Below are 17569 nucleotides of genomic sequence, written 5' to 3'. Positions count from 1 at the left end.
GTCTTGTTCTTATTACTAATGGCATTTCTATTAAAATGCTAATGCACGACAAAGGTCAACAACAAAGACTCTAATTGTTCTTTTCTTTGTGCTAACTTTTTTCCTGGCAACTTTTAATGTTGTCACTTTTACGTTTAAAAGTGTCGGGAAAAAAGCAATATGACTCAGTAGAAGTAGTCAGACCTCACAGCTAGGAGTTTGCATGTTCTCCCCGTGCATGCGTGGGTTTTCTCCGGGTACTCCGGTTTCCTCCCACATTCCAAAAACATGCTAGGTTAATTGGCGACTCCAAATTGTCCATAGGTATGAATGTGAGTGTGAATGGTTGTTTGTCTATATGTGCCCTGTGATTGGCTGGCCACCAGTCCAGGGTGTACCATTCCTCTCGCAAAAAGACAGCTGGGATAGGCTCCAGCACCCCCGCGACACTCGTCAAAAATGAATGAATAATGACAAACCGATAACAAGTAATTCCTTGGTAAAAAAAAAAAAAAAATCAAATTCCAACAGGGTTCCACACCTACTCGATTGATTAATTGATCAATCAATTAGTTTTTACTTTGTTGAACAACCGTCCTTGGTACTTGGTATGCTTCTGCCCCATACCAAATGTTCTGTCCTGAAAGTCCCATGAGAATTAATTTATTTAAAACACAGCATATCTGTGACTCTAGTGAGGATAAGCAGCATAGAAAATGGATGAATGGACATTTCACGACTGCCATGGCCAAAGGTTTTGAGATCCTTATCACCAAATCTGCTTCTTCAAGTTTTGTCATGGCAGTTTGCATATAGTCCACAATGATATGAAGAGTGATGAGATGATTGCCGATTAAAAGCAAAGTCAAACATTTTCACTGCATTTCAGCCATGCCACAAAAGGACTGTTGACATCATCGTAGTGATTCTCTTGTTAAAATAGATGAGAGTGTTGACAAGGACAAAGGCTGCATCCTTAAACCAAACAAAAGACCTAAAGCAAACATTTATCAGATCATTAAGAACAGAGCACACATGGAATTCTATCAAACATCTGTAAGTCAATTGACTTGTGGGATTGGGGCATCAATCAAGAATGGTAGCAGGCAGGTGTGAGTGCATCTGTATGCAAAAAGAAGGGTGTAAAGCAGCCACCATTCTCCAGGAAAAAACATCCGAGACAAACTGTTCTCATAAAAAAATGTACAGGTACAAGGATTGGACTACGGAGACCCGAGATAAGTCATTTTCTCTGACGAATCCCCTTTCTGATTGTCTGGGGCATCCAGAAAAAAAGCTTGTCTGGAGAGACAAGGTGAGTTCTACCATCAGTCCTGTGTCATGCCAGCAGCAAACCATCCTGTGAACATTCATATGTTGGAATGAGCTCACTCAATCTACAAAAGCAACTTCTCCCAACATTCCAAAAACAGTTTGGCAAGAAACTATTCCTTTCCCAAAGGCAAAAATGATTACTAAGTGGCTAAGTGACAACAACATCATTGTAATATCTGCCAAAAAGATCTAAAACACAGAAGCAGCAAACTTTGTGAACATCAAGACTCCAAACTTTTAGTCACGACTGTCCACAGAATGAGTTTGGATTTGATTGAAAAGTCATAGATGAATGGATATATTGCATTTAATTTAACAATCCAAGCACAAAGACCTCATCCATGCAATGCTTCAGTGTAGTTATTTGTATTTATCTTGTTTTGTCCTAAAAACGCGGCCACATTTTGCACAGGTGTAAAAACAAAGTGTTGGCAACAGCATCCAGTCGACACCACAAGCAAGCTCATATGCAATATCATTTGCCAATTAATGTTTATTTTTTAAATAATATTGTATATGTCATGTGATTTGGGGAGTAAATAATGGTTTGGCAGGCACAACGTCCATAAAACAATGCAAACAAACAGAGGTCATATTTGGTTTGTCCTTGCATAGTTGGTCTGACTTACATAAGTATGCTCTTGGCTTAAAAGCGCCATTGATCGAAAAAGGGTGGAAATGAATGCATCATAATGAGAAAATACATCCACGGGCTGTAATACACAGTATACACTATATGGATGCATGGGAGACTCCTTGACCTTTGACTCTTGTCCAAGTATGAAAATACCTCCCAAGTGAGGGATCAGCTCACTGCATGGTCATTCGGTCATCCCGAAAGAGAAAAATCAACGTTTTGAGAATATATTTGTAAAACTAACACAATGAAAACATTACAATTATAATTAAACATTTTAATAATGGAATATCAAGTCATATTATACTGAGTTTATTTTAGAATAACCTTGAAATATTATGAACAAAAATATTATTTCATAAATGCATAAAGTCATTTTATGAGAACATTGTAATATTACAAGAATAACAATCCCCCCCCAGAATAAACATATGGTAATGGATTTATTTCATTTGAACATGCATCAGATTACAATTGAATGCATCACATAATCAGTTCACAGTTCCACATGTCCAAAAGGAGTAGGAAGAAGCAAAGCTTATGAAATCCTACCCCTCCATCTGGTACTTTTACAATCAGTAACTGTTGCATTTGTTCACTTCCTGCTTTCCATAATACATTTTAAGGTTTTTTATATATATAATACTAAAAAAGATTATTTTGCTGGAATATCTAATATGAAAAAAATATATAATTCCATGGGATTTAACATATTATTAGAAAAAATATATACTTTTATGAGAATAAGATAATAACAATATTCTGATGAGTCCCATGTGGTCTAATTGACCATGCTTCTGCCCATTTCAGTCCCAGCCAAGGTTGTATCAGAAAGGGCATGGAAAACTAAGCCAAACCATTAATGCAACTGATTTGCTCTGGTGATCCCTGATAGGGAAGAGACAACAGTGAAAAGAAATACTTAAATTAAAAAGAAAATACCATACAAGGGAAAATAATCATATTTTTTTCAAAAATAAAGGCACAATTAAAATAAAAATATAACACAATAAACACTATAAACACTATAAACACAATACTTTCAATCCAGAATGAAAGGGAGTAGAAATAACTCTGCACCCAGAGTCCAGCCACAAAGAAAGCAATTTCAAAACAACACAACAACACTATTACATCATAAAAACATTACATAACCGCTGCAAACATTGCAGTGTTACCCATATCAAATAATACTATTACAAGATATTTAAGAAAAAATGAACTGATAATATTGTGAGGAAAAACATTTCATTATTTTATACGAATTAAGTTGTGATATTGCTAGAATAAAACATATCACAACAGCTGTGTACTCGTAGTTTTTTGAAGTAAGTTTATTCAAGAAGATGCATTCAGAGATAGGAGATAGAGATTTTCCCTAAATCCATTTGACTGTATCCTTTCACATGCTGAAGGATACCATCTTTATCTTTGATGATGGTCACAAGAGTAGAACGGCTTTGACCTGAGCATGCCGTCAATATTGGCCTTTCTCCACCAACTGAGAATTGTACAGTGTTTAATTTCGCTTCACTTTTTTTTATTTTGCTTTCCTTTTATTTAGTTCTAGTTGTTTGGTCTAGAGACAGCTCCACTGAACAAAAGACAGGAAGCAGAACTGAAAATAGAAGAGATGAGGATGCTGAGACTCTCATTGGGAGTGACCAGGATGGATAGGATCAGGAAGGACATCAGAGGGACATTACATGTTAGAGGACTTGGACATAAAGTCAGAGAGGCCAGACTGAGATGGTTGGGACATGTCCAGAGGAGAGATAGTGAATATATTGGTAGAAGGATGCTGCGTTTAGAGCTGCCATAGGAAGACCAAAGAGGACGTTTATGGATGTAGTGAAGGAGGACATGAGGGTAGTTGGTGTGAGAGAGACAGATGCAGAAGACAGGGTTGGATGGAGAAGATTGATTTACTGTGGCGCCCCCTGAAGCGAAAAGCCCAAAGAGAAAGAAGAAGAAGTTTTGCACAGTATTAGTAATTTATGGAAGACTGCATGTATCCACCAAATTCACCAATTCATAGCATTTTTTTTTATGGATGGTCCCTGAAGGAAGCTCTTCTTGAGGCTTGTTTAGGAATGTAAAGTTGTTGATGTCATCACAGTTGATGTTAGCTCAGGTGAAGCATCTCCACCGATGTTAAATGGGGCCTCAAGAGGGTGAAAGGCTGCTGAAATGACTGCTATTAAGAAGAGTGCACCATTAAAGGCTCTTACGTTTGCTTATAATACTGAGAAATATGTTTTACATGATATGAAAATACCTTATCATGAGGTTGAATGTGTTTTCTCTTTTGATGTGTTTTCTCTATTTCTGCTTTTATTTTTATTCATTCCTTTTCTACCGCTTATTCTCACAGGGGGAGCCAATCACAGGGCACATATAGACAAACAACCATTCACACTCACATTCATACCTATGGACAATTTGGAGTCACCAATTAACCTAGCATGTTTTTGGAATGTGGGAGGAAATCGGAGTAACTCGGAGAAAACCCACGCATGCACGGGGAGAACATGCAAACTCCACACAGAGATCACCGAGGGTGGAATTGAATACTGGTCTCTCAGCTGTGAGGTCGGTGCGCTAACCGTCGTGCAACCCCGCTTTCTGAAGTCACACATTTTGGAATTCTGCATAAACCACTGCTCACTGTCTTTTATCACATTTTTCTCAAAATGGCAGCCAGAAAGTGTCTTTTTATGTAAGAATTATGTATCCAAGCCGGATACAACAACCTGTGGAATACGGCCTAAAGGAGAAGAATGTGGATTTACTTTGTAAACAACTTAATTTATTTATGGAGTACTTTAATTAAAGAAACTTACTATAAGCAGGATAGGACCTTTTTAAAGACACAGTACATTTTGTTACTTTATTCAGTCTGTTAAGGCTGATTTATCAGGTGGTTGTGATTCACTACAAATGTCTGGTAATATGCATTTAAATTTTTTTTCCTATATGGCTATAGCAAGCATTTTTTTCTTACAAAAAATATGTAAATTAATGAGATTTTTTCAAATTGAAGTCAATCTTTCATGGTCACTTCACACTTTAGATGTTAGCTTCAAGGATGCTGCAGGCATGTTGTAAATATCCTGTTTCAGTTTTACAGCCACTCAACATCATCACCACACAAAAATGGAAATCACCGGAATAACTTGCTTTGATTTGAAAAGCAACCACTGCTGTCCTGTGTGTAATTTCAACCTGAGTTTGGGCTATTTTCTGGGTGCAACATTTTTAATGCCCAGAAGATCGTCTACTGCACATCATTGTGCACCATAGTTAGATGTGCATAGGTTAAAAAAAAGTTCATAAACATAGACAATAACTATAAATAAATATGAGAATAAAATTTGTAATTCAAAGTAAATAAATAGTAGTTCATTATATTTCAAAACATTACATTGAAGTACAAGTCGCCCCTTTTTATAGTGGTTAATTGGTTGTTTATACCGCAACTCTGATGCTGGTGGCAGCTAGCTAGATGCTAGCAGATGCTGCTAGCTAGCAAACTATGACAACAAGCAGTCGAGCTAACCAGTTAGTTTCAAATTTATTTCTTCTCGACTTCAGGGTTTCTACCGGGGTGAAGGAGTAGGACACAGTAAGAAGCCAAACACATACCACTTCCACATGGAATGAGAGGAGATCCTTTTTAATAATTATAATAATAAACATCATCATCATAATCATTGTAAAAGAATGTAAAATAATAATTACCATTATCATTATTTAGTCATTATATTGGGGTAACAAAAAATTATGAGGAAAATTTGAAGTCAACATTAAAGTCCTTATGAGAAAAATTACCCCATAATTAAAAAAAAATTCATATTCATCATATACTGTATATAAAAATATTTAACATTTTTTAAAAGATAATTCAACCTAAATAAAAAACGAAAAAGATCTGCCATTTTGAGAAACAGTCCCTATGAGGAAAATAAAACCAACATAATTTTATCAAAATAAAAGCAATATAAACAGAAGCAGCGGCAGAAGTAATCTTAGAATGTAGAATCTTTCTTGTCATTGCAGTTTGTACAACCAAATCCTCATCATCACAGTGATGAATGCTGAGTGACACACTCCCTAATTGCAACTGCAGTGGCGTTAGCGGGGGGTGTGGGGGTGGGGGGCAACTGTCTCATTTTGACAATAATAGAAGATGAATGATCGGTTTGTTTGTAGACAAAATTGGACCAAAAGCGTCCGCGTTCTTCCTTCGAGCATGCACTGACTCACTGTTAGACTCAGCGTTATGTCAATGACATGCGGACGACATTGTCTTTTACAAAGTGGCCCCAAAGGCACCACGCTCCTATTGACCTACATTGGCATCTATCCTTCATTGACATCACTGACATTTAGTCCACGCTAAAGGTTGCTTATTAGCTCAAGGTTCATATTAATTTGTTGCTCCTTGACGATTATGCCACAGTAGACATTTACAGTCAAGAGGCAAAAAAATATGATGGAAAAGAATTATGACAACATAACCAAAAAAAAATCACAAAATTATAATCCATCCATCCATTTTCTATTCCGATTATCCTCAGGGATATGCTGGAGCCTATCCCAGCTGTCTTTGGGTGAGAGGCGGGGTACACCCTGGACTGGTCGCCAGCCAATCACAGGGCACATATAGACAAACAACCATTCACACTCACATTCATACCTATGGACAATTTGGAGTCGCCAATTAACCTAGCATGTTTTTGGAATGTGGGAGGAAAACCGGAGTACCCGGAAAAAACCCACTCATGCACGGGGAGAACATGCAAACTCCACACAGAAATGCCCACATGGAGATTCAAACCTAGATCTTCCCGATCTCCTGACTGTGTGGCCAACATGCTAACCATTCGTCCACCGTGCAGCTTAACTTATTATTGAATATACAAATAAAATTGTGTCACGATTCGGCAGCAGCCAGAGTTTGGATCCCAAAGGAGAAAAACACTTGGTGAAAAAAATAAAGATTTTAATACAAAAAAAGGGGGGGGGGGGGGGGAACAGACCACGGGCACAGCCACAAAAATAGAAAACACTGCTATAAAAGGCAGGAAAAATACTAAGCACAAACGGAAGACGCTGATGTAAAAACGGCCACTTGCACTAGCGCAAGATACATAATACTCACAAAATGCAAAATAGCAAAGGTGACCAGACGTACATAAAGGCAAAAATACAAAGCAGATTCGCAAAGACAGGTGTAGCTCAAACAGAAGATGTGGCCTGAATAAGTCCTCATGCAGAGCTTAAGTACAAGTCTTAGGTGATTGCAATCAGGTGTGCAGCGTTGGCTCCGCCTCAGCCGGCCCAGCAGTGCACTGAAAAACATGGCAGACAGGGGGCAGCAGCTCGACACACACAGAACATGACACATAGTATGCATATTGTAGTAAGATGAAAAAATATATATTTTTCAAAGAGAAACGCAGTTTGTAATACTGTATTTTGAGAATAAAGTCATGCAATTATGACAAAAGAATTGTCATCTTCTGTGAATAAAGTTGTTATATTACCAGAATGAAGTCTTTAAGTTGGCTGTCTGCCTTGGTTCGGTTCACTGAGGTATGCTGGAGCCTATCCCAGCTGATTTTGAGCAAAAGGCGGCGAAAAAAAAAATCCAAACTTACATGGCCGTGTGTGAAAAAGTGATTACCCCCAGTTAAGATTAATTTAGATGTATCAGTCTGGAAAATGTTGTAAAGCCATTTTTAAAGCTTTAGGACTCCAGCACATCACAGTGAGAGCCATTAACAGCGGTGATCCTTCTCAGGAGTGGTCGTCCAACCACAATTACTTCAAAAGTGCAGCAGCGACTCATCCAAGAGGTCATAAAAGACCCCACAACAACATCTAAAGAATGGTCAGTGTTCATGACTCCATTATAAGAACAACATTGCGCACAAGAACATCCTTGCACACTCGACCACCGTGCAGCCAAAACCGAAATCATTCATTCATTCATTTTCTACCGCTTATCCTCACAAGGGTAGCAAGGGGTGCTGGAGCCTATCCCGGCTGTCTTTGGGCGAGAGGCGGAGTACACCCTGGACTGGTCGCCAGCCAATCACAGGGCACATATAGACAAACAACCATTCACACTCACATTCATACCTATGGACAATTTGGAGTCGCCAATTAACCTAGCATGTTTTTGGAATGTGGGAGGAAATCGGGAAGAACATGCAAACTCCACACAGAGATGGCCGAGGGTGGGATTGAACTCTGGTCTCCGAGCTGTGAGGTCTGTGCGCTAACCACTCGACCCCCGTGCAGCATTTCACACACTCCTCCCTCTTAAGGTTATTAGACTTTGAATTGTGACAAAATGTTTATTTTTTCAGTCAGTTCTTTTAAACCACTGTTGCTAACATGCTATGCTACCACCACAAGCAACATTGAAGACAGCCAAAAATAAAAAGCCTCTGAGCAGCTAGTTAGCATACAGCATCAATCACTAGCTAGCTCTGTACCATCAGCAGGTGTGCCAACATCCCGCTGAGCAATTATACATCAGTGATCACAGAGAAATTGCTTCCAAGAACATCAAATATTAGCGGAGGTACAAGTATGACTGTTTGGAAGTCAGTCAAAGGCAGATATCGTGTATTCGACGCCGTTTGCAGTGTGATATTTCCATAAAGAGTGGGGGGGCAAAATGATATGTTCCGACACGTCGCCTGTGACTTAATATACTGTAAGGATTCGGTGAAAGCATGAGGTTATATAAAGGGGATTCATTCGGGGTAAGTCGTGATAATCAATTATTGAACTGTATTATACATGTATTTCCCTTATGATTCCATCCATCCATCTTCTTCATGATACACCATGACTTCATACAGCCTGCGTAATGTCTTTTATGTAAATGTGACATCATTATTCTTACTAATGAGAATATAAAACACATATAAATGTCATATGGGAGGTACAGTACCAATGCATTGTGATGGGGTGGTGCGTGTATGAGATGAGGGTTGCTTGTTACTGCCGTCCTTCCATAGAGAGGATTCATTTAATTTTTGTACTTTTCGATAGCAACAGCATCAGCTGGAGATGCTCTGCTGAATGAATTCATGCATAAAACACAAAAACAACAACATTGTTTTTACTCAACCTCACACTTCACTATTTTACTCAAAATACATAACTAATAATTATTTCGAAAAAGCTACCGTTCCGGTCGAGTAGCGCTCAGAGACCTGAGTTCAATCCCGCCATATCTGTGTGGAGTTTGCATGTTCTCGCCGTGCATGCGCGGGTTTTCGCCGGGTACTCCGCTTTCCTCCCACATTCCAAAAACATGCTAGGTTAATTAGCGACTCCAAATTGTCCATAGGTATGAATGTGAGTGTGAATGGTTGTTTGTCTATATGTGCCCTGTGATTGGCTGCCGACCAGTCCAGGGTGTACCCCGCCTCTCGCCCGAAGACATCTGGGATAGGCTCCAGCACCCCCTGCCACCATTGTGAGGATAAGTGGTAGAAAATGAATGAATTAATGATTGTTTCGGTTTTGGCTGCACGGCGGACGAGTGGTTAGCGCGCAGGCCTCACAGCAAGGAGACCTGAGTTCAATCCCACCCTCGGCCATCTCTGTGTGGAGTTTGCATGTTCTTCCCGGTTTCCTCCCACATTCCAAAAACATGCTAGGTTAATTGGCGACTCCAAATTGTCCATAGGTATGAATGTGAGTGTGAATGGTTGTTTGTCTATATGTGCCCTGTGATTGGCTGGCGACCAGTCCCCGCGACCCTCGTGAGGATAACTGGTAGAAAATGAATGAATGAATGAAGCTACCGTTCCATAAGTCATGAGGTCGTGTTTTGTTACGCCAGAGAAAACCATCACATGATCACCCATCAAGGTACACGACTTCCAGCATACACCTTTTGTCTCGTTTTGCTCTGATCGTGAATGTCAGCCATGGTTTGAACGTCAGATGAAAAGCGACCTCGCCATCCTCTTGTGGCATTGCCAATTACAGTAGCTTGGCAGAGGGGCACCCTTGTATGGCAGAAGGCTCTTTGCTTGGCTGTGGATGTCACAAAACACAAACACATGGAACACCGCAGTCTATCAAAAAATTTAAATATTTATTAGTTGTTTTTTCTCTCTTTTTGTCAGTTGCAAACGTAGGTCAACATGAAGTAGCTATAAGTTTGATGTGACCCATTCATTCGTTAAACCTTCAAAAAATGTCAATGTCTTCCCACAGCAAAAGAAAAAAAAATAAAGATTGAGATGAAAAAATGAACATCTTTTAAAAAACACATGGCGTAAATTGAGGAGAGAAAAATGGAAAAGTGTTGGGGGGAGGATTCCATGAAACAGTAATGTAGTTTAGTCCTCAATCATTTTGTACGTCACTGCCTTTAAACCAGCTGTGTAGAATAAATTCACATATTTTTGTCCTCACCCCCTACCCCAAAATAACAAAAAGAATTGCAAAAAAACGTATCACCGTCTGTCTTCTTCATCTTTTGTTTCCCTTTTTCAGCAAAAAGAGGCCATAGAAAATAAATTAATAAATCCAAATATTTTCCCAGCATTGCATGCTCCCTTTGTCCTTATCTCTTTTCGTCCCTTGAACCAGACTTCAGTAGAAATGATGTGAATAAATATTTTACAAAAACAAATAAATACATAAATATTACCTCCTTTTTATGTTTGTTTTAGAAAAAAAAAAAACAGGATTTTGAAGAGTTGCCTTGGCGGTTTCACATCAGAAGAACAAAAAAAAAAAATTAAGTCTTCCATTTGAGGGACAGAAGGTGTGGACAAAAGTATTGGGACACCTCACATACACAAAGTTAATTTGAAAAAAATATATTAACAATAACGGATTCCACTTTTTTGAGAAGGCAATATTTTCAGGTCATGATGGGTAGTTTTTTTCCCTAGCCAATAAGTATTTTATATTTAATCCATACATTTGTATATTTATTTATTTAAGATAAGGACAGTACATATTAATTAATATATACTTGATATGTAAATATATCAGATTCTAGCCAAAGGCTACCATATTTTCCGGACCATAAGTTGTACTTTTTTTCATAGGTTGGCTGTTCCTGCGACTTATACTCCAAAGCGACTCACACATCATTAATGTTAGAACTTGCCTTCCAAGATGACGTAATGTCTGTTTTGATCAAATACTTTGTAAAATAAATTACCCACAAAAAATGCGACTTGTATTCCAGTGTGACATATGTATGTTTTTTTTCTACCTAATTTTGCATTTTTGGCATTGTGCGAATTATGCTCCGGAGCGACTTATACTCCAGAAAATACAGTAATTGCCATTTGTTGTCCCTTTAATCAAGAGTTTCTAAATATTTATCCTAAATCATGATTTTTTTGATTTTTATAATAATAATAATTATAATAAAAATTGAAACTGTCACTTCATTCACTCAGTAAGAGCAATGCCGACCTTCTGGATTTCCTGGAAGGAGGCGGAAATCAGTACTCCTAACTCCTGTTAGCACGGTATTAGGTTTTGAAATGAAACACATCAATATGATTTCCGTAATACCAGAAATTCCAGGAAGTCGGAAGGACCGTACCATGAATCCTGCCTAGCAACAACTGGCCGTAAATCATCTTAGCAATACTCTTGATATATTTTGACTGCTAGATCGTTGTATAATAAATCATTTAAGTAATTTTTGCTGTCTTAAAACATCAAGGCGGGTGAAACAGCTTGAGAGAAATACTTTGGTTGTCAAAGGCATAATTCAAATATTTTGGTTTTTACAATGAGTGAGTAAAAAAACAACAACAACAAAAAAACAAACGCACCAGAAAGTTCATTGTTTGGGGGAGTATGGGAGGCCCCAACGGTGTTATACTCTCTGAGGGGAGGTGCCACAGTTTGAAAAGCCCTGATGTAATACATTACAATTGGAAGATAAATAAAAAAAACAATGGTCTCATATTGAAGAATATACAACATAGGTCAGAGGTCACTGATGTTTGACCTGAGGAGAGCCAATTGGAGTTCTTCTTCCACAACATCCAAGAATGTTTTATGGGTCTTGGCTTTGGAGAACGGTAAAGGACTTTCCCAAAAGTGTTCCCGCAAGTTTATGAAAAATGTCTTACTAAATTGATTGAGATTAAAGGGTGAACTAAGGGGTGTGTCCCAATACTTTTTGTCCTTCTGGTGTCTGCAAAACCTTTTTCAAGCTGGAGTCAGTTACGTCTCATCACCTGACTGGAACATTTCTTGCTGCCTTCTCAAGCGATATGGCAATTTTGGGAACCTGGCATCTCCTTATCTGTCTCGACTTCTCATCATCATCATCATCGTCGTCGCAACAGCTGTCACGCTAAAATCCTGAAAAAAGTCCAGCAGAAGCAAAACCGTCAGGAAGTGTTCTTTCAGAGATACTTTGCTGAGATAACTGCAGTCAAGAAGAGGACAAAGAAGAAGAAGAGGAGAATGGGAAGTCTTTGTGCGGACCGGACGCTGTGCTAGGAGATGTCCTCGTCTGGTTTCCCCGGAGCATAGTAGCCCGCCAGCTGCCGGAAACGTGGCCCCCAGTCACTGAGGTATGAGAAATCCTGTTCAGAAGTGGTGGACAGTGTGTGGATGGAGCTGAGCGACAGGGCGGGCGAGCTGCTGCCCTCGAAGGCGTACGTCTGGAACGAGTCATACGGCGGCACGGACAGATCGGCGTCAGCTTGCTCTACCTTCTTTCGGATGTAACCTTTGAAGAGCGAGAAGTCAGCTGCCGTCACCGCGGCCGTGGCTTCTGCCCCGCCAGCGACCCGGCTAGCTTGTATCCACTGCGGCAGTGAGCGGATATCCGGACCCGAGTCTGCGCTCTTGGCCTCGGGGAAGTCGTAGAGGTTCCTGAGGGCGCTCATGTCATAAGCCTGAGTGTCCTGCTCGCCGCCGCCTTCGTCGTTGTACTTGATGACGTTGTCCCGCATGTCCTCCTCGTCCTCCGCCATCCGCTGGCCTTTCCTGTGGCGTTTGAGTGTCAGGATGAGCAAGACGAGGACTGATGGAGGGCAAAAAAAAAAAGAGGCGAATTAGTAGAAGGACCTTCCAAAGTGAAGGAAAGACATTGGATTCTGCCTCAAGTCTGCTGCTTCCATCAAATATTCAATCATCGGCTCATTTTTGGCAAACCTAGAGGGAATATTCCTACCATTTCAAGTAAGAACTCTACTGATTTTGAACAACCTCCCCTCAAAAATTCTCCAAGGCAGTGGTTGCCAAACTTTTCAATATCACGTATCCCTTCAGACATGAACCCCCTACTGCTGCACATTTAAAAAACATAAACATATGTAGCATTCTGGCCATTAAGCATTCTTAATGTTACATTGGCGGACATGACATTAAATTAGATTACCGTCACACTGCATGGAGTCAGTCACGGCATGCCCGACATGACATACTGAAAAGTTATCTTCCCATTCCGTGTGGAAGTGGTAATTTTATAGCTTCTGACTTTGTCCTTCTTCATTTGCATAAATAAATTATAAAAGTTAAAATAAATGAAGAGGCTGCATGGCGGACGAGTGGTTAGCGCGCAGACCTCACAGCTAGGAGACCAGGGTTCAATTCCACCCTCGGCCATCTCTGTGTGGAGTTTGCATGTTCTCCCTATGTGTGTTTTTTCCCCGTTACTCCAGTTCCTCCCACATTCCAAAAACATGCTAGCTTAATTAGCGACTCCAAATTGTCCATAGGTATGAATGTGAGTGTGAATGGTTGTTTGTCTATATGTGCCCTGTGATTGGCTGGCCACCAGTCCAGGGTGTACCCCGCCCCTCGCCCAAAGACAGCTGGGATAGGCTCCAGCAAACCCCGTGACCCTCGTGAGGAAAAAGCGGCAGAAAATGAATGAATGAAAATGAATGAAGAGGCTGCACGGCGGACAAGTGGTTAGCGCGTAGACCTCACAGCTAGGAGACCAGGGTTCAATTCCACCGTCGGCCATCTCTGTGTGGAGTTTGCAAGTTCTCCCCGTGCATGCGTGGGTTTTCTCCGGGTACTCCGGTTTCCTCCCACATTCCAAAAACATGCTAGGTTAATTGGCGATTCCAAATTGTCCATACGTATGAATATGAGTGGGAATGGTTTTTTGTCTATATGTGCCCAGTCCAGGGTGTATCCCGCCTCTCACCCAAAGACAGCTGGGATAGGCTCCAGCACACCCCGCGACCCTCGTGAGGATAAGCGGTAGAAAATGGATGGATGGAAAATAAATGAAAGTTTACAATGAATAAATTTGATCAATTCTATCCATCCACCTAAGAAATGGAGGATATCTATGTATATCATTACACAGTCACAGCCTGGAGAAACTACAGATTGTGAAGATGCAGAGCCACTTATGAGGGGTTAACTGCATATATGTACTCTACTGCATGTACAGTATGTACTGTATATGCTCGGAGCAATTAAATGATGCCGGTGGAGGGAGCTCATTAACCAGTAGATGTTTATGTATATCTGTATGTCTAAATCAAATACCTTAAAAACATGGACAAAGAAATGGATAAAGAAAGGACTATAAATAACTGCAGAGTCGCTTGTGGCCAAGAGCACATTGTTTGACGCTGTGAAGCCATCAATACAAAGAGACACGTCCATCATTAGATCAGTTTCCCATGTGCAAAAAAAAAATTGCATGCCAGCATTATGAAATGAAAAAAGTTGAAGGTGGCCTTGAAAATTACAAACTTTCTACCGCTCGATTCTGTCATGAAGGTGTCGTTGTCAATCATCTTTCTGAACGTGAACTTAAATAAAAATGGCTATGGACGGATACAGCTAACAGAGCAGTATGAATACCACACATTTTATAAGAATTTGTATTATGTTAATAAAAGGAGTAATTTTATAACAGAAAAATTTTAAAAAGTATATGATCATTAAAGCTATTTTGTGTACTGTGTAATAATCTTTTTTAATATAATAAAAAGGATTGTTTAATATAATAATAATTAATAATTTTTGCAATATTATTAAAATTATTTATGCAATATTATTTGTATCTTGTATGTTATTATATTACTGTATATTATTATATTGTAATATTACCACACAAAGATTACAAACATGTACCCTGCCTTTTGCTCAAAGTCAGCTGGGATAGGCTCCAGCATAACTAATGAGGATATGCGACATCTTCTTCTCTTTATCTTCATTTTTATTTTATTTTAAAATATTATAACATTTTTGTAATATTGCAACATTTTTAGATGTCATTACATTAACTAAAAAAATGTGAATGTATTTCCTTTTCATCATCACAACGAGATTCAGAGTCTTCGTCCCGACAGTCTTTTGCTCAAAGTCAGCTGGGATAGGCTCCAGCATAACCCCGCAACCCTAATGAGGATATGCGGCATCTTCTTCTCTTTATCTTCATTTTTATTTTATTTTAAAATATTATAACATTATTTTTGTAATATTGCGACATTTTTAGATGTCATTACATTAACTAAAAAAATGTGAATGTATTTCCTTTTCATCATCACAACGAGATTCAGAGCCTTCGTTCCGACAGTCAACACTTACTGAGATATTTGATTGTCAAATTAAACACAAAATGGTTTGCTACAGCAAAATAAATTATGGTCTTTAATACAGTTGAAAAGCCAGCATTTCAAGAAATGCTCCAAACATTTAACAGACAAATTGCTTATGAGGAAATACATGTCACTAAATTAATATGTGAAAGAGACACTAAGCTTGTAATATGATGAAAAAAATGTCTGATATTACACTCATTCGTGTAACTTCAGGACTTCTTCCAAAACTATTTTAGTCTGTTTGATCATGGAATGTGGACGTCACGCTTTCTTATAATGTCCGATCACTTTCCTCTTGCGCCACTGGCAATGTTGTCTGTAAGCATTGAGTTTATTCTTCTTTTCCGCGAATGAATTGCCAGTGGCGTGTTGTGAGATGGCAAACAGTCCTGGCATGAGCGTTGGGTTCGGCCCCAACGAGAAATATGTCTGGAGGCAATCAACTGTGAACCACCTCGTACCTGTATGTTCAGATCTTTCATGTGCAAACAGCGCGCAGGACGTGTGAGGCGCATAACCTTGCTGATAACAGGCGGGCGTCACTGCCTATTAGCCGCACAGATACTGGAAGCCAATGCTATTGAAAAGTCATTTAACTTGGAGATTAGCGGGCCTCTGGCAAAATTAATACAACACTCTCCACCTGTGTAGCAACCACATGTAGCTGCTCCCCTCCGCCCACCTCCTCCCATGTGTACAGATGTTGCAATAAGCACTACTGACAAGATGCTTAATTTGCCCCTGGGCTGCAACGTTTGGCCCTCGCGGGAAGTTCACGGCCAGCAGATGGGAGTTAATTGGAATGGATGCAATACAGATGCTGATGTGGCGTGGATTCATTACATCAGGCCTGTAAATGAACTGATGGAGGGGACTGTTAATGCTTGTTTGTAAGCTAATTAGGATGAAATTTGTTTTCATTTCACTCATCAGCCAAACAATTGATATGATAGGGAAGTGGTCCTCTCTTTGGGGAGGCAAGATGCCTGCTGTAAGTCGCTGCTTCTCAATTATTTTCTGGGAAAATGCAACAAAATGGAGTGAATAAAAGCATATTCAAGAGTCAAATTGCACGTTGAGTACTTTAAATTTGTACATGTTGGTAGGTCTGCATTGAAATGAAAGCCATTGAAAAGGAATACACTGGCGTCATTTGTCTAGTTATACACTCAATTTATTTTATTTGGGCTCAATTGTACACTTCATTTAAATAAAATCTACACATTTGAATTTCCGAAATGAGTGACAGGAAATGTGCTTTAAGGATTTTTTGGTAATTTAATTCATATACGGGCTGCACGGTGGTCGAGTGGTTAGCACGCAGACCTCACAGCTAGGAGACCAGGGTTCAATTCCACCCTCGAGCCTCGGCCATGTTCTCCCCGTGCATGCGTGGGTTTTCTCCGGGTACTCCAGTTTCCTCCCACATTCCAAAAACATGCTAAGTTAATTGCCGACTCCAAATTGTCCATAGGTATGAATGTGAGTGTGAATGGTTGTTTGTCTATATGTGCCCTGTGATTGGCGACCAGTCCAGGGTGTATCCCGCCTCTCACCCAAAGACATCTGGGATAGGCTCCAGCACCCCCACAACCCGCGTGAGGAAAAGTGGTAGAAAATGAATGAATAATTCATATACTCAATTCTTTGTATATTTCAAGTCATATTACTTTTTTTAGGCGGTTACCCAAAATGTTTTTGGATCACTAAGATCTAATGGTCAGATAACATACTACTAAGAATTAGTACTAAGAATGATACTACGAATGAGATGACAAAATGTCCTTGGACCCCCTATCATCACCTTTACACACATATTACCTAATACAGTAGACTTAATAAGCGATAACAAACCATAAAAATTTAAATTAGCAATAGGAAAGCTCCTTGTTGTAAGATCTCAAATGTGATGTTCGTCGATGGCATAGCATTACAAAAAAAAAAAAATCTATGTCAGCCTATTATCCATCCTCACCATGACACACATGATTGATATACAGGACAGCCAGTCTGGCATGCATCT

General features: G+C 39.5%; 1 protein-coding gene across 7 annotated transcripts in view; it reads right to left on the bottom strand.

Annotated features, from left to right (window-relative positions):
- Positions 1-10057: 10057 nt before the first annotated feature.
- The window catches only part of cdh22 (cadherin 22), a 175050-nt gene continuing 167538 nt past the window's right edge, over positions 10058-17569 (bottom strand). For 6 of the 7 annotated variants that reach the window (XM_058055931.2, XM_078798336.1, XM_058055929.2 and 3 more), the window contains one exon: positions 10058-12998. In XM_058055931.2, coding sequence (XP_057911914.2) covers positions 12466-12998 — 533 coding nt within the window. In that variant the 3' untranslated portion in view covers positions 10058-12465. The remainder of the gene's footprint in view (positions 12999-17569) is intronic. The other variant, XM_078798338.1, reaches the window with a different exon arrangement.

This window comes from Doryrhamphus excisus, linkage group LG18 (assembly GCF_037039965.1).
Source record: "Doryrhamphus excisus strain RoL-2023G ecotype Guam linkage group LG18, RoL_Dexc_Guam_v1.1, whole genome shotgun sequence".
NCBI lineage: Eukaryota > Metazoa > Chordata > Actinopteri > Syngnathiformes > Syngnathidae > Doryrhamphus > Doryrhamphus excisus.
This window is presented reverse-complemented; position numbering and strand designations above follow the sequence as displayed.